The 24,820-nt window shown below is 45.6% G+C and overlaps 1 protein-coding gene and 1 long non-coding RNA gene across 3 annotated transcripts; one reads left to right on the top strand and one right to left on the bottom strand.

Moving 5' to 3' along the window:
* Positions 1-534: 534 nt before the first annotated feature.
* On the bottom strand, positions 535-24,369 carry LOC118090911 (motor neuron and pancreas homeobox protein 1-like). 2 transcript variants are annotated; one of them, XM_035127277.2, is made up of 3 exons: positions 22,755-24,369; positions 8,032-8,192; positions 535-7,028 (listed from the first exon to the last, which is right to left on the bottom strand). In XM_035127277.2, the coding sequence occupies exons 1-3, from the start codon at positions 23,191-23,193 to the stop codon at positions 6,735-6,737; spliced, it is 894 nt and encodes a 297-aa protein (XP_034983168.1). In that variant the 5' UTR covers positions 23,194-24,369; the 3' UTR covers positions 535-6,734. The 2 variants fall into 2 exon arrangements, with proteins under 2 accessions (XP_034983168.1, XP_034983159.1); XM_035127268.2 differs by having other exon boundaries at positions 535-7,046.
* LOC118090914 (uncharacterized) lies at positions 20,706-24,447 on the top strand. Its single transcript, XR_004693341.2, has 3 exons — positions 20,706-20,751; positions 22,652-22,866; positions 24,316-24,447. It is a non-coding gene; the product is annotated as an uncharacterized LOC118090914 (long non-coding RNA).
* Positions 24,448-24,820: the final 373 nt, after the last annotated feature.

Below are 24,820 nucleotides of genomic sequence, written 5' to 3' on the forward strand. Positions count from 1 at the left end.
ATTTTAAGTGATAAATCAAAGTGCATAAACAAACCATACAACTAACTCAATACCTTATGTGTCTGATGCATAGTCAAGAGGTTTTCAAATTCCGTTTTGTCTCATACATGGCCATATTTTGTTACAAAACTATTGACAATATTTATTATATGTAAATATTGGGAGATATACTGAAAGTGCACACTGTGTGCAAGAGACAGTTTTGCAGGACACAGGTAGGGAGTTCAAAGATGGGATGGGGAAGAGGGTTTATATACCAGTTTAATCTGGGTTGTAGTCAGCCAGGTCCTGCCCAGAATAAACCCACTGAAATTAATCAACCTGAGCTGGTCATGTCCCTTAATTTTAATAAGTCTACTTATTAGATACAGCCTTTTGGTTATATGTTTCTAAGATTCACCCCCCAAAAATGTGGCAGCTGTGATCTTAGTCATTCATTGATCAATTCTAGATGTTTGCTGCAAAGCTGGGTGATAAAAATATTATCAGCTTTTGTTCACCTGACAAAAACTACATTGGGACCAAAGTCCTTTTTTAAATTTTATTTTTCAGTTTAACAACAATAATCATACATTAAAAAGATAGATACATACATATTTATTTTGACTCCCCTTCCCCCCTTCCCTGGTTTCTTATAAAAGAATTTTCAAAACTGCATCTCCCCTTTAACACCTTTAACTTTGTTACTCTCTGAATTTCTTAAAAATTAACCTTTTAACTGCTTCGTTTAAAATTAATCCTGCTAATGTGTTTAATTGTTCCTCGGTCTATATTAAAAAGTTCTCTCTTCTTTACTCTTTATTCTTCCTGTAAGTTTTGCCATTTCTGTATAGTCCACTAACTTTGCCTGCCATTCTTCCTTAGTTGGGACAGTACTGTATCTTCTTTCCATCCCTGCGCAAAAAGCATTCTGGCAGCCATACATAAAATTGTTTATGTATGCAATTTTTTCTCGTCTTTTGGTATCTCTCATTGGGACAAAAGTTCAATAGGCTTAAAAGCAAATAGCTGCTCACCCTACTCAAGATGTCCTTATGCCATCTGGAGGCAACAGGTGGACTGTTCAGTATAGTATCCAGCATCTTCTCTCCCAAAGGTGCTCTTGGGAACAGTAGTACTGTATGGTAGAACATATCCCAGATCTATTCTTGAAAAGAGGTTTTGTTCTGATGGCAAATGCACAGGCAACAGTGTCCAGATTCCCAAGTTCCCCATCCTTGAGAGAGATCCATGGGATCTACAAACATCCTTGCCAGTGCCCTTGGTGTTGTAAAACTGCATTGGTTCTGAGATACATGGAGAAGGGTAAAAATGTGTCTTTAATGGGGTATGTCTGTTTACATTCTGAGTCATGCAGCTAAATGACCATAAATCAACCCTTTCCCCTCTCTCCTCAATACCACCCTTCCCCCCAAACTGGACAGGTGCCCAGATGCAGCAGAAACAATCTCATAAATAAGAGCCACTAAATAACATGCTTTGCACAGCGGCAGGGAGCCACAAACAAACTCTGCATGAGCTGAATGCCACCATCCATCACTTTAATGGGTGTACTCTGGAAATTAAACCTGTCATGGCCCATCAGGGGGAATGTTTCAGCATGTGACATCCTGATACCGCACACTTCTTCCATCTTTTTCTCTGCCTCGTGCCACCTTCTCCATGTGCTTCCACTTAACCTGTGACCTTTGCTACTTTGAAGCTCTGGTGTCAGATGATGAGGTCAGTTCTAAGGATGTGATAGGGCTTGGCTCTTCTGTCAGAATTCATGGGTGCTCATGTGCCTGACAGAGCCATTATTTGCTATCTGGCTGTTTTAAGCACAGTTATAGAGACACAGGGTTTGCAGAAGAGGACAAGTGGAATCTCAGTTATGCCAGTTGGGGGAACACAAAGCTTACCTGAATGCAGGATGCTGAAGGACCATGTTCCTTATTATTTCTATCTATCTCGAATATCCATGCCTGGATGACAGGGGCAAGACATTAGGTGTAATTGGAAGAATCTCATCTGCATGAAAAGTGGTGGCAGTGGCATCCTGAAAGTAAGAAGATCACTTCAGGGAAGCCAGGAATTTGAACCTAACGTAAAACTGCCCCCTCATTAATAGATCAACATTAGCAGCAGTTCTTCTCAATAAATTGCAGGGGAATGCAGCAAGAAAATTCTCTTGGCATCCCTGCATATAACCACCCTGCAAACAGATCAGCATGAATGCTTGATAAAGACCAGATATAGTCTACCCTCCATGCAAGCTTTTTCGGAAGAAAGCAAATCCAGATGAAAGCTCAATAAATGGATCATTCAGAATAGCCCTTTGGTGTGAAACAGGCTTCCTCAACCTTGGCCCTCCAGATGTTTTTGGCCTCCAACTCCCATGACCCCTAGCTAGCAGGACCAGTGGTGAGGGATGATGGGAATTGTAGTCTCAAAACATCTGACGGGCCGAGGTTGAGGAAGCCTGGTGTAAAATGATCAGGGCTGCATTTCTTCACTTCAGCCGCTGTGTGTCACTGTTGCTCTGTGCCTCTTATCTGTTTGTAAGGAGCTGTACTAACTAGTTCATTTTATGGCACTACTGTACCTTTGAGGCAGGCCTTCCTAGGAAGCTCAAGGCCAGGCATCCCCAAACTGCGGCCCTCCAGATGTTTTGGCCTACAACTCCCATGATCCCTAGCTAACAGGACCAGTGGTCAGGGAAGAAGGGAATTGTAGTCCAAAACATCTGGAGGGCCAAAGTTTGGGGAAGCCTGCTGAAGGCAATAGTTAGGGAAGTTCTTCCCCTCTCCTAAGATGTAGTACAGTATATCCCAGGTTCTGATGTCATTACACTGCTCACTTACCAAACCAATGTCATTAGCTGCTGCTGTTGGCAAATGTAATGTTCAACAAAATAGTGTGAGGACACAATGCAAGTTGTGCTACATATTACTGAAGGAGAGACGTGGCTTTTAACTGAAACAAAACGCCTCATCTTAGAAGCAGTAGCAATTTGTATTCCATGCTGTGGTATACTCTATACCACAGGAAGGTAGAGTCCTCTTGTGCTCTAATCCTGCTTGTTGTTTTCCCACAGGCATCTGGGTGGCCACTGTGAGAACAGGATGCTGGACCAGATGAGCCATTGGCCTGATCCAGCGGGCTCCTCTTGTGTTCTTATTTTGAATGCTTCAGTGCTTAGGTCTCCAGCTTGTTGAGATCACTTTAACTCTTTGGAAATCTCCTCACTCAAGCTCCATAAGCTGCATTTTTGCAGTGTTTCTGAAAGGAACAGTAAATTGCAAGAACTCGGGCCAGGAGGAAGATGAATTTCAAGTGAATCTTCAAAAGGTTTTGTTTATGTAATGAAGAATTCAAATAGGAATAAATTCCAGTATGATAGGCAAATAAAAATAAATTCCAGTGAAAAAAATCCCAGGACAAGGCCCTGTTTCGACAATTCTTCGTCAGCAATGTTCTTCCTGGGATTTTTTCACTGGAATTTATTTTTATTTGCCTATTATACTGGAATTGATTCCTATTTGAATTCTTCATTACATAAAATAAAACCTTTTGAAGATTCACTTGAAATTCATCTTCCTCCTGGCCCGAGTTCTTGCAATTTACTGTTTATTCCTGGACTTCACCAAGAACTCCAATTTCTGCAGTGTTTCTGAAAGGAGGCATCAATCCTCCTCAATGTACACCTCAAGATTCCTCCAGCCATAGTGGTCTGTGCTCAAGACCTCAGGGCCAAACTGTGGTATTAATTTTGTGACATTCAGCAGCTATTTCCTTTGGGAGGGAAGGCTCCCATTGGCACAGGAGAAAATGATTTAATACTCCCTCCTGATGTCCTGCAGTTCTGATGCTGGTCTGATCTCCTTTGCCTGGTATCTATATTGGAGGGGGCGGGGAATGCAAAAAAAATGTTGATTGCATCCCTGCAGGTCATGTGTACTTTGGCCCTTAAGATGTGCCTTGCTGTATTGGCTGGAAGCCCACCCTGTCCACCAACCTTTTCAAGAATCCCAGCCCCATTAGCAGCGGAGACACCAACCTCTTCCCCACCAACCTCAGGTTTGAACTCAAGCTGCGCTGAGTTTCCAGCAGGATACAAGCCAATTCAAGTGAAGCTTCAAGTCTTGATGATGACTTTAAGGCCCACTTGAACTAGCTACACATTGCAGCTACCGATGTTCTGAAGCACAGTCAATCCAGCGGACCCTGAAGTCACCACTGATCAGCTGATTGATGCCGGCTTTAAACCCTGCGTTCAGCTGGGATCAGGTCCAATTGGATGCTACAACTGGGAGCTCAGAAACTCTGTGAATACAGAACTCTGGAAATCTGGGAATAAAGATTGCATGAAGCCCATGCTAGATGGGTAATTGAACAGTTGACTCCTGGTGATACATGTTGCCAAGTGTTTAGCAGGATGCTGGTGGAGAAGGAAGTCTTTATTTGTGGAACAGGTGAAGTACCAGCTGATGAATGTTTGTGGTTGGATGACTAATGAACATTGAGGTTTCTGAGGTTTGTGGCTCAACAGCATGACACAGGTAACAATTACATCTCTTACTGAACCATCCTTTGTTATTCTGAAGGCTTCTGGACCACACACAGTACCTCGTCAGAAAAGGAGGTACAGAGCAAAAATAATATTTGACTTGCATGTGATATCAGAATGGATGTGTGTACAAACACACACACACACACTTAATTTTGATTTGCCCAAAGTAAAACAGTTTCAAGTCTCCCCACTGGCTCTTTCTTGAGGGGCAGTGTCTCAGAGTGATCAAGATATGTAAGAACACCCAGCCTCTTTTATTTTTGCACTTATATTTTAAATATCATTGTGAGGAACTAATCAACATTAGATGTGGAGAAAATATGACTGAATTATGAATATTGCTATGGGGGAGGGGACATTGTTTGCCCACAGCTGTTCCTTCCTCTATGTCAGATTTCTACATGCATCCATTGAGTTCCCCACCTTTTATGTGAGGGCATGGGGCCTTGCAGTGCAGACATACTTTGTCCTGTCCATACAGTATTACATGTGTACTCTTACTTTGTAGAGCAGGTGTAGCCAACAAAGTGCCTTTGAGATGTTGTTGGACCACAACTTCTGTGGGATGTAATCCACTGAGAGCAGTCAAGTACAACATTCCTTGTTTTCCTAGAGTGGACGTGCAAGGGGATGTTTGGTCCAGCCAGTTGAAACTTCCTGTTCCTCCCGACCTGGAGGACATTCCTTGCATGTGACTAGTGGGTGGGTGTGAGCTTTCCAGACCTGGTAAAAGGACAAGGCATGCTGCCTGCCTGCCTCTCTCTCTTCCAACTTCCTTTCATCCTGCAGACTTCCCATACTGCTAACTGCAGTCATTAGGTCAACCCACATATGGGGTAAACCTGTTTGTATATGCTTGTAACTTTAAGCCTTAAGCCTGCCTTCAGGGATCACACTGTGCTCTGCCTGATCGTGAGCAAACTTTCTTTTTATTGCTTATGAAAAAGACTGTGGTGTCTTTCTTCTTTTAGGAGGGATTCAAGGGGTCTTACCAGGAAAATATTAGAACACATTTCAATCTGGACAAGCCAGATTGAATTGCAGATTGAGTTTGCAACTACCGGTAGTTTTCTGCTGTGTAAAGGGGAATGCACTCTGCTAAGTAAAGGAACTTGCTAGTGCAAGTTAGGAAGGATATTAATAAACAATATATCTTCTCCTGCCACCCTGAACATTCCCCACAACTTCCATCATTCCTGATGACTGGCCCTGCTGCTTAGGACCACTTAGAGTTGTAGACCAAGAGCATCTGGAGAGCATCGTGCTGGCTACTCCTGGCATAAGCAATACAATATCTTAGTGAAAGCACAGCAATACCTGTAGAGTTGATACTGATAACTCATTCCCTGGAAGACCACACACATGGAAAGTAAGTGAATTAAGTAACCTAATCTGCTTCCTACTTGCAGCCTGATCTTATGCATGCTTATCTTCCTGGCATCATCATATGAGCATCAGAACATCTGTTTGTAACCCCCTAATGGCCATAAAAGGGGCTTATAATTCCTACTACCTGGGTTACTATTGCAATCCATCTTCCATGCAGTATCTCTAACCTCAGCATGTTGCGAATGGCTCCTAAGTACCTCCCCCAAACCATCCATTTCAACTATTTGTGAATGCATCAGGTTCTGGACCAGTTTTTCAGTACCTCCAACTACATATGTTCTTCTTTCTTCTTTCTCCAATGAAAGGGATTCTATTCTACCCAGGAGGCTGGGATTTCCTCCTTTCCTCACCAGCCAACATTGTGGAGACAATATCTAGAGCCCCCTCTCTTCCTCATTAGCGAGGGCTGAAGCAATTAAATTGCAGGGTGGAAAGGTTCTGTCATGAAGGGCTTTGTCAGAATACATGGATGGGGAGAAAAATGCCTTGAAACCACAGCAAAGCAAATCGCAGCTTGCTAGTATGCTGAAGTAAATGCCTTTATACCATGGTGAGGAAAATCCCAAGGCGCGTGCTTTCCCTCCCTGCTGCAAATACACTAATAGAACAATTACAAGATAAATATATTCCAAACACACATAAGTTAAGTGGCACAGTTTCACCAGGGCACCAGCCCAGGCAGAGTCTTTTTAGTCTATGAGCAAAAGGAGGGCACCAATCCTTTTTCAGTGATCTAGAGTTGGTTGCTGGATCGCCCCCCCCCCCTGCCCTGCTTGTTGGGCTTATGGTCCACTCATATCAACAAGTTCATCTCCCTGTGAGTAGGGCTTCGAACCTCCTCTTCCTCCTCTGAGCATGAGGAACCTGGGCTGTAGCTGAAGGTGTCAGCACTGTGGCGCATGAACTGTGTGCCAGCACTGTGGCTGCTGCATTCATCACCCCCACTCTCCTCTTCCTCCTCCTGCCCTCGCCCTTCTCCGGACAGCAGTTTCTCGGAGGCCTTGCTCACGCCCCTCTGTTTCTCAGCATCAGCTTGTGACACCTGCTCTTTGGCCTTCCGGCTGCGTTTCCACTTCATCCTGCGGTTCTGAAACCAGATTTTCACCTGTGTGAGATGGACAGACAGACAGTGACAGGCACTCTGTTGGGAGGAGATTTCTTCCAACACTCTGGCATTTCCATCCTTCTGTCCTAACCTTAAGGCCCCAGATCAGCCTTTTTCTCAACCTGGTTGCCCTCCAGATGTTTTGGACTGCAACTTCCATCAGCTCCAGCCAGCATGGTCAGTGGTCAGGGATGATGGGGTTGCAGCCCAAAAACATCTGGAGAGCATCAAGGTGATGAAGGCTGCTCTAGATATTCCCATTGTCTGTGTCACTGTGCCTTCTACTGTTCTCCATACGTGGAACCATACCTTCACCTGAACCAGATTTACTCCCATGCCATAACCTATGACTGATCACCTCCTTTTTTTGATAACAAGCTACCTATTTTTTGCTACACTGCACAGGAGCTACTTCCTTTCTGTACATTTGTATAGCCCATCGCCGTTCGCCACAAGATTTCCTGCAGTTTTCATCTGGAAATTTGTAAAGCTACAGGCCTTGCCCTTCCAGTGTTTATGCACTAAGTAGTACAAAATGTGTGTGATATACACCTAAATACATCAATAAACCTAGTGTGCTCACAGTTGACATTGTTTATAGAGCCCAGAGGTTTGGTCTATATTTATTGCATGATATATACTAAATAAGTCCTTTTGTAGATTTCATTCCTGTGTGGTGATTGGTGCAAAGATCTGTATGGGAAAGTACAGTGGTACCTTGGGTTAAGAACTTAATTCATTCTGGAGGTCCGTTCTTAACCTGAAACTGTTCTTAACCTGAGGTACCATTTAAGCTAATGAGGCCACCTGCTGCTGCCGCACAATTTCTGTTCTCATCCTGAAGCAAAGTTCTTAACCCGAGGTACTATTTCTGGGTTAGCGGAGTCTGTAACCTGAAGCGTCTGTAACCTGAAGCATCTGTAACCCAAGGTACTACTGTACTGGGGGAAGAGGAGAGTTCCCTTGACTGTTGTGAAGGCCGTACCTGCGTTTCAGTTAGCATCAGAGACGTGGCCACCTCAAAGCGCTTGGGCCTTGATAAGTACTTGTTGATCTTGAACTGGTTCTCAAGTTCAAGGAGTTGCTGGCTGGTAAATGCTGTTCGAGGTCGGCGGCACTTGCCCATCAGGCCAGACTGTGGGGCAACTGAAAGGGAAAGAAAGAGTCAGGAAGAATAAACTTGACCCAGAAGGATGTTACAGGGGGCAGCTGTATAGTAAGTGCAATTTGTTTTTAAACTGGTTTAATATTATATTTTAAAATTGCTGGATGGGTAATAAATCAGATTGTTATTATGGAAGAAGAAGGAAGAGGAAAGAAAAGGAAAAGGAGGTGGAGGTCTGGGCTGTATCCTTAGCTAGAGAAAGAAGGGAACACAATACACTTTTTAAAAAATCATTGCCAACAGTAACAAACTAAGCAGTATGTTTATGGAGCAGGTTTAAAAAAACTCCTACTCATGGACCATTGTATGAACAAGTAAAAAATTCCTACTCAGCCACAAAACAGCCAGTGGACTGGGTGGGAACCAAAAATGAAGAGTGAGGGCGGAAAGTCTTAAATAGTCCCTCAGCTCCATTCTTCACACCAGCCTCAGGGTGCAACTGCACACCAAGCACCAGAGCATCACACTCCTTCCCTTGCCCAGTGGCAGACAATGCTCTCCTCACTGGGGGGTGCGGGGGAGCTTTGCTTAAAGGTGCTTATGGGAGCACCTTTCTTCTGTAGAACAAGACACTCCTTTCTGCCCAAAGAAGTGAGATCCAGTGTGGTGTTCTGGTCAGAGTGTCAATCATCTTGATAACCTTCATGTTACTAATCCAATTTGGCTACTTTATGTCATAGCAAAGCCAGTTCAGAGTGAGAACAGAAATCATTGCCCTCACTCTAGGCAAAGACTTTCATCCCTGGTCAAAGACAGCCCTCCAAAAATCACCGAAAGACTGGTGCTTTTTTGCAGGGAATAGAAGTCTCTGAAAAGAAAATAAATAGATCTTATTTTGACTCGTTCCTAGATACCAGAAAGGCTGTTTTCTGCTGCTCCAGAGAAGCGGGCACGGAGCAATGGATTCAAACTACAAGAAAGAAGATTCCACCTAAACATTAGGAAGAACTTCCTGACAGTAAGAGCTGTTCGGCAGCTGTTCAGTAAGAGCTGGAATTTGCTGCCAAGGAGTGTGGTGGAGTCTCCTTCTTTGGAGGTCTTTTAAGCAGAGGCTTGACAGCCATCTGTCAGGAATGCTTTGATGGTGTTTCCTGCTTGGCAAAGGGGTTGGACTGGATGGCCCTTGTGGTCTCTTCCAATTCTATGATTCTACCACTCCTCTAATTAATTCCACTGGAAACATACATAGATCCAATAAGGAAATAACACCTGTGGTAGTATTCCCTAACCAGCTGTGGCATTTGGTGCCGTATACGAGGCCCAGCAGACGCTGTGAGGAGACATAAGCTAGATGCATGGAGCCCACACTGCCTTCCCTTCAAGTAATGATTTTATTGCCTTACTGATATTAACCTGCTTGATATGTTATCAGTGCTCATTTTAACAATCACAATCAATTCCGTTGGTGAAATTAAACCTCCTTTATTAGCCTAAGGTGTATTTAATTACCTCCAGCTGTCCTAAGGTGGTGATAAAGGCAGCCTGACTCCACAGAGGCCTTAGAGCGCCTATCTGACTAATGAACCTTTATCAGAGCAGCCTGCTGAATAGAGGAAGGAGGGGAAAAACTGAACAAAAGAAGCTTTGAGGGAGAGCATTTGCCCCACACAGGCAGAACAGGAAGGGTGCTGCTGATGCCCCTAATTATCAACTTTATGGGCTTCCAGCAGAATTAGCTTTTACTGCCCTTCACTAAATAGAGAACAGACTTTCAGTGGTGGAAGTGGGCGAGGACAGACAGGTAAGAATGCCAGGAAAACATTGCGGGAATTCTATACAAACATGCAAGTTGCTTTGATCATGGGCACACATTGGAAATGAAAGAGGTGGGTACCGAGAGGGAAACTCTCACACCCCTAAAAAGGCTCCCCGTAGTGCAGGAAAAGACAATGTGCTGCCCTCCCATGGACTACAAATCCCATCATCCTTGACCATCGGTGATGCTGGCTGGGTATGTGGAATTTGTAGTCCAAAACATTTGGAGGGCCACCACATTGGCTATCCCTGTCACAGCAACATAGGAAGCTGCCTGATACTGCATGGGACCAGTGGTCCATCAAGCCAAGTCCACAGTAACTGGCAATGGCTTGCCAGAGTTTCAAACAGGGTATACGGTATTCCCAATCCTACCTGGAGATACTGGGAATTGAACCGGGAATCTTCTGCATGCAAAGCTGTTTCTCTGCTGCTGAGCTATAGCCCTTCCCCATACTCTAACACAGGCATAGGCAACCTTGGCTCTCTAGATGTTTTGGAACTACAACTCCCATGATCCCTAGCTCAGCGTTTCTCAACCGCTGTTCCGCGGCACACTACTGTGCCGCGAGACACTGGCTGGTGTGCTGCGACGTGCGGCGACGAGAAGGGCGATTTGCAGAACTACCGTACCTATGTGCGGAGAACCTTCTCAGCATGGCTGCGTTTGAGCGCGCCCTTCACAAGATGGCGGCGATTCCTGTCATAACCCGCCTGCCTGCCCCGCCCGCACCACCACCACTCTCCGCTCTCTCTTTTATCTCTATGGTTCCTCCTCGAGCGTCCCTTTGACTTGGTTGTCTATGGTCTTCCGCACCCAATCGAAAGCCGCCGAGCGCTCCCCCTCCCCTACTCACCATCTCTGCAGCCGCAACCTCAGCCCAGACCCCCCAGAGAGGAAAAAGCAGCAGAACCCCCAGTATCCCAACATGCACTGCAACCTCGGGACGGCCCAGCCGGGTTCAACGGGAGGAGCGGAGCCACGTGGAAATGAAACGATGCATTTTGTAATGCATAAAAATTGCACAGGGACTCCATACGTGCAAAGAGCCTCTTTTGTCCAGCCAGCACCCAAACTGTCACTCTGTCAGGGAGTGAGCGGCCTCTTCGGTGAGGAGCACGTGCTGGCAGAGAAATCAGTGGCTTGTGAAGCCTTATTACAGGAGATTGCAACCAACACAGCAATTGGCAAGTGTTTCTAAGACTTACAGTCATAATTATAGTCAATATAGGGCAGCACAGAGTTAAATTTTTTAACTTTTTTAATGGTGGTGTGCCGCGTGATTTTTTTCACGGAACAAGTGTGCCATGGCCCAAAAAAGGTTGAGAAACACTGCCCTAGCTAACAGGGCCAGTGGTCAGGGATCATGGGAGTTGTAGTTGCAAAACATCTGGAAACACAAGGTTGCCTATGCCTGCTCTAACATATCTCCAAGCCCCAGCTGTCAATGAGGTGATGCTTAATTTGCAGAAGCTGAGTTAAATGAATGCCTCCATGTAAAATAAGCTAACCTGCCTGATCATAACCATGAAGGTATGTATGCATGGCAGTATCCAGCAAGGCATTTAATTTGGCATCCGCCTTTGGATTGCTTTGTACTTTTGAATCTTTGCTCCTAAGGATCTGTGTCATGGGGCTCCTTGCTGCTCCTGTATATGCCAAGAAGATGCTGAAATTAAGTTATGGGAACATGAGTAAGATTGCCTCCTGATTGAATTCCTGCAGCAAACTCCTAGGTGGTTAGCAGGAGCTGTCTGTAAATTCCAAGGCATTTCAGTATTAAAATAAAGTATTTCAACAGAGTACAACATTTCAGTTTTCAGATCAATCAATTGGCAAAATATAGATATTGTAGCTAATTTAAGGGTGACGACCCTAATCTGGCTAAAGTTAGTCATGATTAACAGCCAGCCCTATATATGATCTTGCAAAAACCATTTCTTTCAGTGGGCTTAGACAAACCTCACCCTAGGAGTCAAGTTGTAGGTCCATTGAAACCCATTGTTTGCAGTATAACTCGCATCTTAATTAACTTGGACTGAAGCGTTTGTACATTATGTACAAATCTGAGCTGAAACAAAATGCAGAAAAACATGTTTGCATTTGAAGATGCCTATTTGAATGTCACAATGCAAAGGGAAGGTGGAATCACAAGTCAGAGTGAGAACCTACAAGGGCAACTGTTGTCTGAAAAAAATAAAATATGCCAACAATCTAGATGTGCAGATACAAATGAGGGCAGGGGGTGTCTTCCATGGATGCAGATAAGTGCAGATGATTTCCAGGAAGGGGTGTGTGGGTGTGTAAGTGGGTGGCAGCGGTGAGAAGTCATGTTTCACCAAGATGTCATGTTTTATTTCCTCTTGTTCATATTTTGAGCATTCGTATGAAATTAAATACACTTCCTAGGTGTTCTGCAGACTGGAGAACTGTCCAGCTTTCTTTCTCTTTATTCATTTTTCATGTTGGAGAGCAGCACAGAAACATTAAGGCAATTTGAACAGACCCTTACAAGGCAGTTTGAAAGGAGCACTATCAAGCATAAGGAAAAAACAAAAACAAATGTGCCTCAGATAAAGTGGAAACGAATATTCATGAGTATTCAAAATTCACTAGAATGTCCCGTTTCACAGGTCAGTTTTCTCATATCTGTGACTTAGGCTGTGATCCTGAATACACTTACTAGAGAATAAGTATTACTGAACTCATTAAGAGGCACTTCAGAATGAACTTTCAGATATTTTTTAATTTTATTTTTTTATACCATGGGGTTAGGGTGCTATTTAGATTTTCAGCCTCAGATATGGGGCGGGAGGCGGGGAGAGGTTAACAAAAATGCCACAGCAAGTCACATCTTTTCACATGGCGCCAGGATGTAAAAGATGCTCCTGTGTTCTGTTCAAACAAATGTGAATTACTACTAAGATCAAAATATTCTCCTGCTTTTTCCCTTTTTTATTTGCCACCACCCATTAAATCAGGTGCTGGAAATGTAGCAAATCTGCACCTGAGGCTTCCTAGGAGTTCGTCTGCAAACGCAAACTGTTAATACATAGACTTTCTAATAGCCCTTTGTCTGTGGAAGGAAAGAGAAACCCCTCCATATTAAAAAAACAACAAAAACACACCTGCTTGCAATATGCTATTTTTATTGGAGTTTGTTGTTATTAAAATATTAAACTCCACCCCACTACACATCTTCTATTTTAATAATCATCTCAATCATCTCTAGGCAGCTTTGTTTCTCTTTTATTTTTCAGATGTACAAACCAAAAGTATTTAAACACAGCAAGAACGAGCATAAACAAAGGCTTTAAGGGGGGGCAATTGATATTAGTAACTTGCTACAAATTCTCCTGGTGAGTTGTAATTTTATGTTGTGAACCTCCCTGAGATCTACACATGTAGGCAGGTATGCAAATTTAAACAACAACATGTTTAAAGTGTACGTTTTTCCGAAGCACCTTTGTTTGTTGGCTATCAGCAAGTTTTACAGTAGCCGTGCAGGGCAGGACACACCTTGGCTTAATAATGGCTGAATGGCCTGACTGGGTGTGCCACCAAGATGCCAAATATGCCAGCTGGAACGTGCGATCTTCTGGAGGCTGCTCTGTACCGGTACCTGTGGAAAAGAGGAGCTCGGGATGCCTGGGATGCCATCGCTGTTTCATGGTTTTGCGCATTTGCTGTTTCGTTTTTATTTCCCCGGTTTGTTTTATTGATGAAACGTTCACCTTCCAAGGGCTGGAAGAGAGCATCCCCCAGTTATCAAATGGGTGGCCTAGAGAGGGTAATCTGGGGAGGCATGTGGCATTATCGGAGTCAAAGAGCCCAGCAGATATGTTGCGGTGGAATGGAACTGGGCAATAAAACATTCATATTCCCTGAATTTGGTTATCTTGCAATATCAAAATAGGGGCGAGGACTTGATGACAGAAGTGAGAGCTGGACCATAAAGAAGGCTGATTGCTGAATAATTGATGCTTTTGAATTATGGTGCTGGAGGAGATTCTTGATAGTCCCGCAAGAAGATCAAACCTAGGTATCCATTCTTAAGGAAATCAGTCCTGAGTGCTCACTGGAAGGACAAATCCTGAAGCTGAGGCTCCAATACTTTGGCCACCTCATGAGAAGAGAGGACTCCCTGGAAAAGATCCTGATGTTGGGAAAGATGGAGGGTACATTGCACAAGGGGAAGGGGACGACAGAGGATGGGATGGTTGGACAGTGTTCTCGAAGCTACCAACATGAGTTTGACCAAGCTGCGGGAGGCAGTGGAAGACAGGAGTGCCTGGTGTGCTTTGGTCCATGGGGTCACGACGAGTCGGACACGACTAAACAACTAAACAACAACAAATTCATAGGAGGAAATCGGGCTTCTCTGCTACTCTCTCCACGGAATGTATCCGAGTTGGGGGTGGCGCATTCCTTAGATGCAGATCTGGGTCTTGTTTGCTTTGAAACTGGAAATTTCGGGTGCATATTTTCAGGAGAGACCTATGCATGCCCACAGTTTTCCCTGCTGCTAGCTGCCTAAGAGGCTGAACAAAATACAGAAATACATACATACATATGTTTTCCCTAACACATACATAACTACCGGTATATCAATCCAACACGAAAACTTGGGGGGGGGGGAGAGACAGACAGACAGAAATAGAGATGTTAGAACCGCTACATGAGATTGCGCTATGAATTTGCACACGATGTTCATACTCCTTTATCTTCTCCTTTGGGCACTTCAAAGACAACAGCAGTGTGATGATATGCTCACAGTTTACGGACATCTTATCGTCGTCGTCCCCACCCCCTTCTCCTTGCCCGTCAAACACTTCTGAAAACTGCGTTTTCAGCCACAGCGGAGCGCCTTGAGGACAAACCTCCTGCGCTTCGTCCTCTGCCTCTTTGTGCGGGTGAGGAGGGAGGGAGCTACGCTTCAAGAATCTGCCCAAGGGGGGCCTTGACGGAGTCATTTTCTTAGCCAAGAAAGCCTCCTCTCCTGAGGAACAACGCGATCCATCCGATGCACATTTACTGGAGAGTAAGTCCCATTGATTCAACCGAACCAGGGTTCACTTCCAAGAGAGAGAAATGCGCTTCGAATGTGCTTTAAAGGTCTCGCGTGCACGCAGCCACAGGCTGGGAAGTCCAGGTTGCACAACTGACGTTGATTTGGCGCTCTTGAGACAAACCTGCTTCGCCTCCTTTCGTTCGTCCCCCAAATAGGATTTCAGGGGATATGGAGGGGGAGGTCGGGAATTGCACTGAAAAGCCTTGGATAACAATTCATTGACGCTAGGTCCAGGCAAACAAATCCGAATGACAAGGTCGCCCGGTAGACCATTCAGCAACACAAGCGACCCAGAGCCGATTTAAAACCGCACCGGCGGCGTCGTTTATAATGAAATAATCAATACGCAGATTTTGGCCGGGGCGGCGGCGGCAGGAATCTATCAACTAACTGATTTGCCAGCCTCCCAAGGTCGATTGTTGACAAGGGATGCCCGTAGCTACGCAGATGACGCAGTTTAGGATGGGAATAAACTTCTCTATTTAAAATCACAATTATTGAACATATTAAATCAAGGAAGCGATTGATGGGTGCATTCAACCTTAATGTACGGAAGCCCCTAATGCAGGGACATAAATGCACAGCCTCTTCAAAACCACCCACATTTTCTTTTCTCTTTTTTCCCTTCGTACTAGTTACAGGTAGGTAGCCATGTTGGTCTGACGTAGTTGAAACAAAAAAAAAATTCCTTCCAGTAGCACCTTAGTTGGACTCTAAGGTGCTACTGGAAGGAATTTTTTGTTTGTTTGTTTGTTTTCCCTTCGTGTTTGAGGAAGAGACACCGTTTGGATTAGAGCCAGCACAGCGGCAGAGACAGAGCTACCAGTGTTTCTCCGAAAATAAGACACCGTCTTATATTTATTTTTCGTCAAAACAACAACAACACTATGGCTTATTTTCAGGGGCTGTCTTATTTTTTTCCTCCTCCTGCCGCGGCCGACATTGCTGCTGCGCCTATCACTATGTCTTATTTTCAGGGTATGGCTTATATTCATTGAAAGCTTAAAAATCCTGCTATGGCTTATTTTATGATAACGTCTTAAAATAGGGGGAACAGGGTAAGCCTAGCTGGGGGAAAGGGGGAATCGTCGCACACGTGGATCTGCAGCTGAAAGGTGCGTAGCTCAGTTACGCTGCTGGATATTGCTTTTTTGTATTTGTTGTTCATTTAAGTAAAATATAAATGAGACTTTTTTTTAATGGCGCACATCTGCTGGAGCTGCGGTATGATGACCCTACACGGATGAACAAAAGGTCAAGAAACAAGAAAGAAAGAAAGAAAGAAAGAAAGAAAGAAAGAAAGAAAGAAAGAAAGAGGCATATTGAGTTCAGAGGGACTTAAAATGTCCTTGGAGTGTTCAGAGTCTGACTAAATATCAGGAAGAACTTTCTGACAGTAAGAGTTGTTTGACAGTAGAACGGTCTCCTTTAGAAGGTTGTGGGCTCTCCTTCATTGATGGTAGATTTTAAGTATACAGTACTGGGGCAGGGTGATGCCTGCCCTCCAATCTTTTCCCCGATGTCGTACAGCTCTTGAGACAGACAGATCACAGATTAAGTGTGGGACTTACCTCTGAGCAAACGTGTACAGGGTGGCCTTCCTAAGCGGCAAATCTCATAGAGTTCAGGAGGACCTTAGGGATGCCTGTGTAGGACTGCCTTTACTGCTCACACTGATGGCGTTTTCACACACGCGCACCTTGCTCCCTAAGTGCAGCTTTAAAATAGTGACTTGCGTGTATATGCCTCCAAAGTGCAGAATAAATGGAGTCTCCTTTCCGCGGGTAATACCCAACGGTAGTTCTAAGTACCTAACCTAATATCCGTTGATTTCGCTAGGTGTACTCCGAGTATGAATTAGTAGGATATTACCATAGACATTCAAAGGGCAAAGAGTCGGAATGTCTTCCTGTTTGTTTCCAGGTGATGAGGAACATCTCCCAATTCCATAGCTACATCATCGGGGGCAGTAAGAACCGGGCCAAAACTGAGACTTTGACCATCTCTGAGGCAGAAGATAACCGGTGAGGGCGCCGCGGTCCACTAATTCCCCTGACTTTTAGTTGACCGAGCGATCATCCCGGAAAGTTGTGGTTGTCCATTACGTGACCGAGTTGTCAAATGGCCCATTCACACGTGCATGGCAATCACATCGCTAGATCTCCCTGTCAAAGCTCTTTCTTCTCTTTCCCTGAGTTATCTCTGCGCTTGCGAACGAGACTCGCAAGCGCGGAGATATGCGCAAGGATGACCAGAGGTGAAGGCTACAGGTTGTTGGCAAGGCGACTCTAGATTCGAAGACTGCCTAACTGCGCCATTGCCAGATCTCGGCGATTCGTTCGCCCCTGAAGCTGGCTGGCTGGTTGGCTACCTAACCAGTCTTCTGCCTGGGTCTTCTTCCTTTAATGCAATAAGCCACAGACACTTGGCTCGCGTCGCTGACCGGCGAACAAGGCGTGAAACAAGGCTTGTGCTTGCGCGCTGGAGTGGAAACAGGACAAGGTATTTGCTCCGGGAACAATTTCCTCTGATCGGAAGTGCCAGCTGCGGAACTACGCCGCCACCTCTTCCTCTTCTTCCAGGTCTCTAGCTCTGGGACCCTCCACCACCACCACCCGTCAGGTTCCCGCTTGAAAAGAGTGGGAACAGATCGGCCGATGAGCCCTGGCCATTATCTTTGGTTATCTTTGGTTATCTTGCATGACCAAATAGTCCACAGGGGCATGCGCGAGATCCGGGACGCTACTCAAATGTCCAAACAGATAAAAGTAATCCCCGAAAAAGGGACAAGAAGCCGTTCACTTTTTCATCCCGCAAAGGGCCCATTCACACGTGCACGGCAGGTACTTCGCTCGCTGTCACAGCTGAACGTGTGAGTTGCCTCAAGCGGAAACCACTGAGTTTTTCCCCCTGTTTTTTCTCTTTTCTTTTCTTTTTTTGGGTGCTTTTCCATTTTTGTTATCATTATTTTTATATGTTGTATATATATGATTTATGTGCTTTATATGATTTATATATGATTTATATGGCTTGTATGTGGAAAAATTAAATAAACAATAATTTAAAAAGGGAAAAAAGAAAAAAAAGAGTTTGGGGCGACGCCAATGCTCCTGCCGGTTGCCACGTAGACACCCGTGTCGCCAACCGAGTGATGGGCCTGGTTTTGTAAACTCAGGACCATCTCTGTGATTTAAATCGTTGCGAATACGTAAGAGCTGGTAGACCCTTGGGATCCAGAGACCACCCTGCTAACCTAGGGATCCAGAGACCATGAAGGCAGGACAATCACCACCACCACATCCCCGTCCCGATCAGCTCCCACAATCGAGGCGACCAAGGGCTAGTGACCTCTGAGAGATTAAAGATCTGAGCTGCAGGTTTAGTGGCCAGGTTCTCTTATACAGAGTTAGAAGTAAGTCCCCCTGTGTTTCAGTGGAGCTTAATCTCAGAGGAGCGTGCACAGGATTTCAGTCTGATGGGGCGACGGCGACCCTCGACCTCTCTACCTGGAAGTAATCCTCGTTGCACTCGAGGAGACATACATTTTAGGTAAACGCATATCGGATTGCACAGTTAATGTTACTTTCTGTCTGCTGTCCGTGGCAAGGGATATAGCGAGCTACAAACACAAAGAATTAGAACTGAGAGCAGAACCACCAGCACCACCGGCTTCCTCTCGGCATCCCAGCTCCATTGGGGCGCTCAGGGGGCACGCGCTCATTCCTTGCATCCATAAACCCTGTCATCTGACAACTGACGGCAACCTTTCCCTCTTGTCCTGCTACAAGAATACTCCATTCATATGTGTGTTTTAAAGGACACCATAAAAATACTCTAGAAAATAATAATTGAAAATGTAAAGGAATGAGAGGGGGGGTGGAGAGGGTGAGAAACAGGAAATCAAAGTGGTTTATTGAGATACAGTACTGGATCAATTGATCTCCAATTTTAAGGAATAGAAGACTGCTATTTGGGGCATATTTATCTTACTCTCTGAAGACAAGTTTGAGGGGCATGGGTTTTTTCTATGTTGAGATCGAGCACAGAATTTTAAACCATTCGCAATGTGAAAATAATATAAATAAATGCACTGCCCTATTAAATGCAATTAAAATACTGCCGTTGAAAGTGAAACAGTGTAACGTTAATATCGACCAATGTATTAATTATGGACCTGTCAAGATGTTTTATTAATCCACTGCACAATTAATAAGGAATACTTTTCAGTTGATAAACCTCGTTTAAACACTGAATCGTTTATCAAGGTGTTTAGTCGCTGCTGCTGCTTTTCTTCAAACGAAATCCCCATTGCTTTCTCATTTGGCTATTGACAACACCTCCCCCCCCCCTTCTTTACTGATGGGCAACTTAATTTTTTTGGAACTGCGAGGATTCTATTTTTTTCGTATAGCAGACTTTCTGAAATGTGAATGATGGAACACTTGGCCTCTCAGCCAGTTAGGAAGCCTTATAAAATCTCCTAGGTTTTTAAAGAAAAGCCAGTGGTCAGATTGAAGCTGGACAGCTTTGCAATCGGCATCTTAAAAATCTCCGAAAAGGAATACTGAGTGTCTCTTCTTAGCCCCACCTCTCTTTCACACAAACTTGTTTAGATGGGTGGTAATGGCTATTCCCCACCCCCATCTCGTACACTTGTAAACTGCATTCCGAGAAAGAGCCTAAAGTTGACGAAATAGCGCAAAATAACACACACGCAAAAGCTGCCGCTTTCTTTGTTCGCTTGTTTGCGTCGCCTGCTTCCAGTTGACAAGACAGAGACATTCTTTTTTCTCCCCCGTTGGTAACAAATTAACTGCACCAGCCCTCCGCCAGCTCCAGCTTAAGTACCCGGAGACCTTGGGCGGATTAAAGTTCAAAACCTTTTACAACTTCCCCTGCCTGGGGTCGAGTGATTGATGTGGGAAAACTTGCCGGCAGGACAGCAGGGCTCCAGAGGTGGTTGGCTCAGTTCTGCCCCCACCCCGTCACTATGCCTTAGAGCCGAGTTTGGGTGCAATAAAATATCACAATCGCAGTTGCCTAATGCCTCTGAACAGGTGAATCCTGCCGCGGGGAAGCCTGGAGTCTTCTAGTCAATTCCAGACTCCTTCATAGCTCCCCTCTCTGTCTCCTAGGCAAAAAGGTGCTCGGGTATGAAGCACTCCCAAAGTCAGAGACTGTCTGCATTCGAAGCGGTGTCTGAAGCGATTTAAGCACATTCAATCCATCGGCAGCAATAAATACCAAAAGCGGGGTGTTCGACTTCCAGTTGCCGAACTGTAGTCTTTAGGATCAAAATATTACAGGGGGGGGGGGAAAGCACTATTGAATTCAGTAGGGCTTGCCACTTCAGTAGGGCTTGCCACACGTCTAGGACTGCATCGCAAAATGCGCTGAGGACCAGAGAAGGCCCTTACGGAAGGCAACGAACTTTCCGTCCTCTCCAACTAACCACTTTAAGACAGCTGGCTATTTTCATTCAAGAACAGTCAGACCTAGTTATCACAACAATAGAGGCGGTTGGTAAATCTTCCTCTGGGCACTACCACATTAGACAGAGCGAGGGCTCACGACACACACACACACACGTACTTGGGGGCAGGCTCAGTAACGTCGCCGGAAATATATGCCTAGTTCTCTCAAGCAGCAGATAGGATGGTTATGACCAAACTTGCCTCTGGACTGTACCACTTCCAACTACCCAATCCGACAGGTACGACTGAATGCTTCTCAGGATAAGCTGTTCCCTTCCCATATCAAGCTTGATGTCGGGGGGGGGGGAGAGATTTTACCCTAGCCTTCTCCTTCAAATTCTTATTTTTCTATTTGTAGAAGTGTCAGAAACAAATGACTCTGCGTGAGCGCGTTGTTTCTAATGAGGTGGTTTGCTTTGTTTTTAAGTTTTTAATAGTATTTTAAAGTAATGTCAACAGCTACTCTAAGTACACCTGAGTTCCCCTCCCAATTTATTATTTAATTTTATTTGTAAGTTTGCTTACCCTGTCTTCACCATGAGGTTCCACGTTAATCTTTAACAGCCTCTGAAGACTGCCATTAATCCGCCCTTTCTAAAATCTGACACAATGCTCCCTTTTTGAGAGACCGGAATTCCGGCCTTAGGCTGCAATCCTATACACATTCCCCGGGGAAGAAGCCTCGTTGAATTTAATGAGGTTTACTTTCGAGTAGGGATGTGCAGGAGGAGTGTACTGTTATTCCCTTTTGTCTTGACTGCAAATCCCATTTTTCCTTCACTTGTCTCCAAAGCAAGATTCATGGAACCACAGTTTAAATCACTTTCATGTCTTAGGCACTTCTGCTTTACTGGGATGTAGAAGTTGTGGGACGGATATTGTAGAAAAAAGCTAAGCATTAAATCTGCGAAGGCTTACTTAGGAATCAACCTCACTGAATACAATATGGTTTGGTTTTGAGCAACAGGAACACATAAAAGCAGGCTGAACGTCACGCTGATGGGGGCTTTTTTGGGGGGGGAGGGTCACCTAGTCTAATTGCTAGCTCAAAACAGGAACCTAGAGTTAGAGCACCTCCAACAGATGGCGGAAGCCCCCAGCTCGAAGACTTCACGAAGGAAAAGCTCCAATGTCGAATTGCTCTTACCATTAAAAGGTGCCTCCAAATGTCCCCCCCCATAACCATTTTTTAAAGCTAGGAAGAACTAACATGTGTCATTTAGACTAGGTTGCGATGAAGGAGGATGTTAAACGTTTCTAAATACAGTATTAGTTAATAACGTTTTATGGGGGCGGGGGGGGCACAAATACCAGTCTTTTCCCTAGGTAAAATTGGTCAGGAAAAAAAGACACCCCAAAGGTTGATATAAATATTCCGTTCTTATCAGGACGTTATTGGGAGAGCACTATGGGTTCAATAACAAATCCAGGGTACAAGTACTCCAGGCGTGCACGCCACAGGTGCGATGAATAATTTTGATAAACTACATGAAAAACCAGCTTACACCCCCCCCCCCTAAGCTAGCCTAAACTATAAACAGATTCCACGACTGTGGGCAATTCATGCCTCAAATGGTAGAGGCTGGAGCTCGGTTTTGATAAGAAGCGTGTGAGGGCAGGTGGGGATGCTGTGATGGACTTAATTCATTTGTGGAGTCCTGTAGGATCAGATCAAAGTCCCGCCGTTCAGAACCCTAAGTGCCCACGACACTTCACCAGACTCTTCTGAGAAGACAGTCGCTTTCCAGAAAGTGTCATTCAGAAGCACGCAGCCATCGTGACTAGGAGCCGAGGACGGACCTGCCTGTCGCCTATGTCGTATCCTTTTAACCACCTGGTAACCCAGCTACTAGAACCACATTTTATGACAGTGATTACTAGCCACAATGACAGGGATTGCCATTGCACACCGTGCAATCTTTACCTACAGTTTTTGTTTTGATGGATGTGTGTGTCGTTTCTAGCCTCTTTCGCTTTTAAATAACGTCTTCGCAAGATGCCATGCTCTTTTCCACGCGCTCCTACTACCCGCCCAACCGAGAAGCAGAAACTGACCCCTCCAGAAGAAGAAATGGATAAAGAGGAAACGCGCAGTTAAGGAAGATCGCGCTATACACCGGAATGTGATTCTTTCCCCAGGCAAAGCTTATTGGACCCCACCAGCGGCCCTGGAGAGCCTTGCGCCTTGGGCGCATGGAGTCCTCCCGGCTACCGGAGGCTCCGGAGGTGGGGTCTTACTCACCGTGGAAGTCGGGAAAGCGGGGGGCCATGATCCCCGCGCGAATCCAGTGCTCCAGCGGGACGGCCCCGGCGACAGCGGACGCCTTGAAGTGCTCTGGACCCGGCTGAGGCAGGTGGGAGAAGGCGGCGCTGTAAGCGAAAGCAGGGTGCTGGCCGGCCAGAGCCGAGATCGGGTAGAGAGGGGGCGGGTACATGGCGGGCAGGCCGCCCAGTCCCGGAGGGGGAAAGTTCAACAAGCCGGGCTTGGGGATAAAGGCGGCGGGAGGCAACGGGGCCACCATGGAAGGCGCGCACGGCGAAGGCGTCTCGTTCCGTACGCAGGAGCCCGGGCTCCCCGTCGAGCTTTCGGGGGAAACGCTCTGCGCGGGTCGCGGGAGCTCCTCAGCCAAGAGGGCGTCTATGCGGAAGCTTTGAGATTTCTCCATGGCCTTCTGCATCATGGCCCCCGCTCCCCAGGAGCCTTTGGGGGGAAGTGGCGAGCCCCTTCGGCACGCCGTCGCAAGGGCGAGATCTTCTCCTCTCAGCGGCCAGGCAGACTCCAGGCTCCCTTCTTCTCGCGCGCGGTCGGCGGCTTGGAAAGGCTTCCGCTCCTTTACACGCACCTGCTCGCCCCCTCCTCTGGAGCCACTTCTTCTCCTCGGTCGCTCCTCCTTTCCCTCCCGCCTCCGATCTCGCCTGACACGCGAGGCAATTGTTTGAAATCTCCTCCCCACCTGTCTATTGGCTCGCGGCCCTTTTGTCCATACCGCTGCGGATCAGGAGCTGCTGCCCAAGTAATGAATGACACGCTTTGGAAGGCTGTTCTGAAGTAGCCTGAATAAAAGTGTAGGCTTCTTTAGGAGGGAGCGCTCACACCCAGTGCATTTACTGCAGAACCCTTACAGAAATAGCGGTGGCTGCTTCCAGAGGATACGGTCTTGAGAACCATAGCGGGTCCTTTCATAGGGTAACATGGAGATCACACTGGTTTTTCAGCTGTTCAGCTGGGAAATAGGGGGCAATCCTTCTCCACAATACATGCTGAGGACTAGTAACTTGTGGGCTTATATTTGCAAAGCTACAGTACCCCCCCCCCCCCGTTCTGCAAAGCCTTTTCAGGACAGAGGCTAATTTTTTGACATGTGGCCACAGTATTATACTCAAGAACTGTTGTCCGGTTGCTAGAACTAAACCGAGGGGCGCCCTTGTACCCCTGGGGAGGTCTGTACTAAAGCAAATGTTCCTTTATAAGAGAAAGACACAATAATCTCAGTCGCACGGGGCCCTAATTCTGCGCATACCTATAGCCTAAACCCGGCCCTGTTCCTTCTGATGAAGAGCTCTGTTTGCCTCACCCACCCCAAAAAATACCTACTAATTCATAGCTGCCAAGTTTTCCCTTTTCTCGCGAGGAAGCCTATTCAGCATAAGGGGAAATCCCTTAAAAAAAGGGATGACTTGGCAGCTATGCTAATTTAAACTGGTTCCACAACCATAGAGCAAAGCTTTTTACGTATTTTGCTTAATTTGGTGGCAGATTAGGAAAAAGTAGATAACAAACTCGTGTTCTCCATTGCCTCTAGAAAACACTCCGTGACACCCCCAAGGTGAAGCAACCGGCTCCCCTACGGTCTTGACTCTCTGCGGATGCGAACACCGGAGGAAGCAGGAAGGAGTCGGCTGCTTTTGTGCGGGGTCACAGCCCGCTAGCCCAGTTCTGAAGTCCCAGCAGAAAAAAGGAAAGTTGATCCTTTTCCCCACTTCTGGGAGAAGAGATGTCAATTCAAATGCATTTCATACTATAAAACTAAAATGTGTCTTCTATTTGCCAAGATGATTGATAGATAGCTATTCCGCGCCCAGAGTCCTTCGGGTGCCTGATATTAAATAAAACTATTTATGTGCTGTATTACTCCGTTGGACTTGTACCCTTCCTAGAGCTCAGAACGGAAAGAAGCATTCTTCACAGCACATGCATTTTATATTGAAATGTTAAATTTACAACACATGACGGCCACAGAACCCCAATCACATTACAATGAATTAATATTAATATTAAGAATTAAATTTGTCCATGATACCCAATGA

This window comes from Zootoca vivipara, chromosome 1 (genome assembly GCF_963506605.1).
Source record: "Zootoca vivipara chromosome 1, rZooViv1.1, whole genome shotgun sequence".
Classification (NCBI taxonomy): Eukaryota; Metazoa; Chordata; class Lepidosauria; order Squamata; family Lacertidae; genus Zootoca; species Zootoca vivipara.

Bases quoted from the DNA above. Each gene is read 5' to 3' on its own strand.
- LOC118090911 (XM_035127268.2), bottom strand. From the start codon at position 23,193: ATGATGCAGAAGGCCATGGAGAAATCTCAAAGCTTCCGCATAGACGCC. The intron at 8,193-22,754 runs GTGAGTAAGACC...TTTCCCTTTCAG, and splicing joins CCGCTTTCCCGACTTCCACG to TTGCCCCACAGTCTGGCCTG. The intron at 7,047-8,031 runs GTACGGCCTTCA...CATCTCACACAG, and splicing joins TGATGCTAACTGAAACGCAG to GTGAAAATCTGGTTTCAGAA.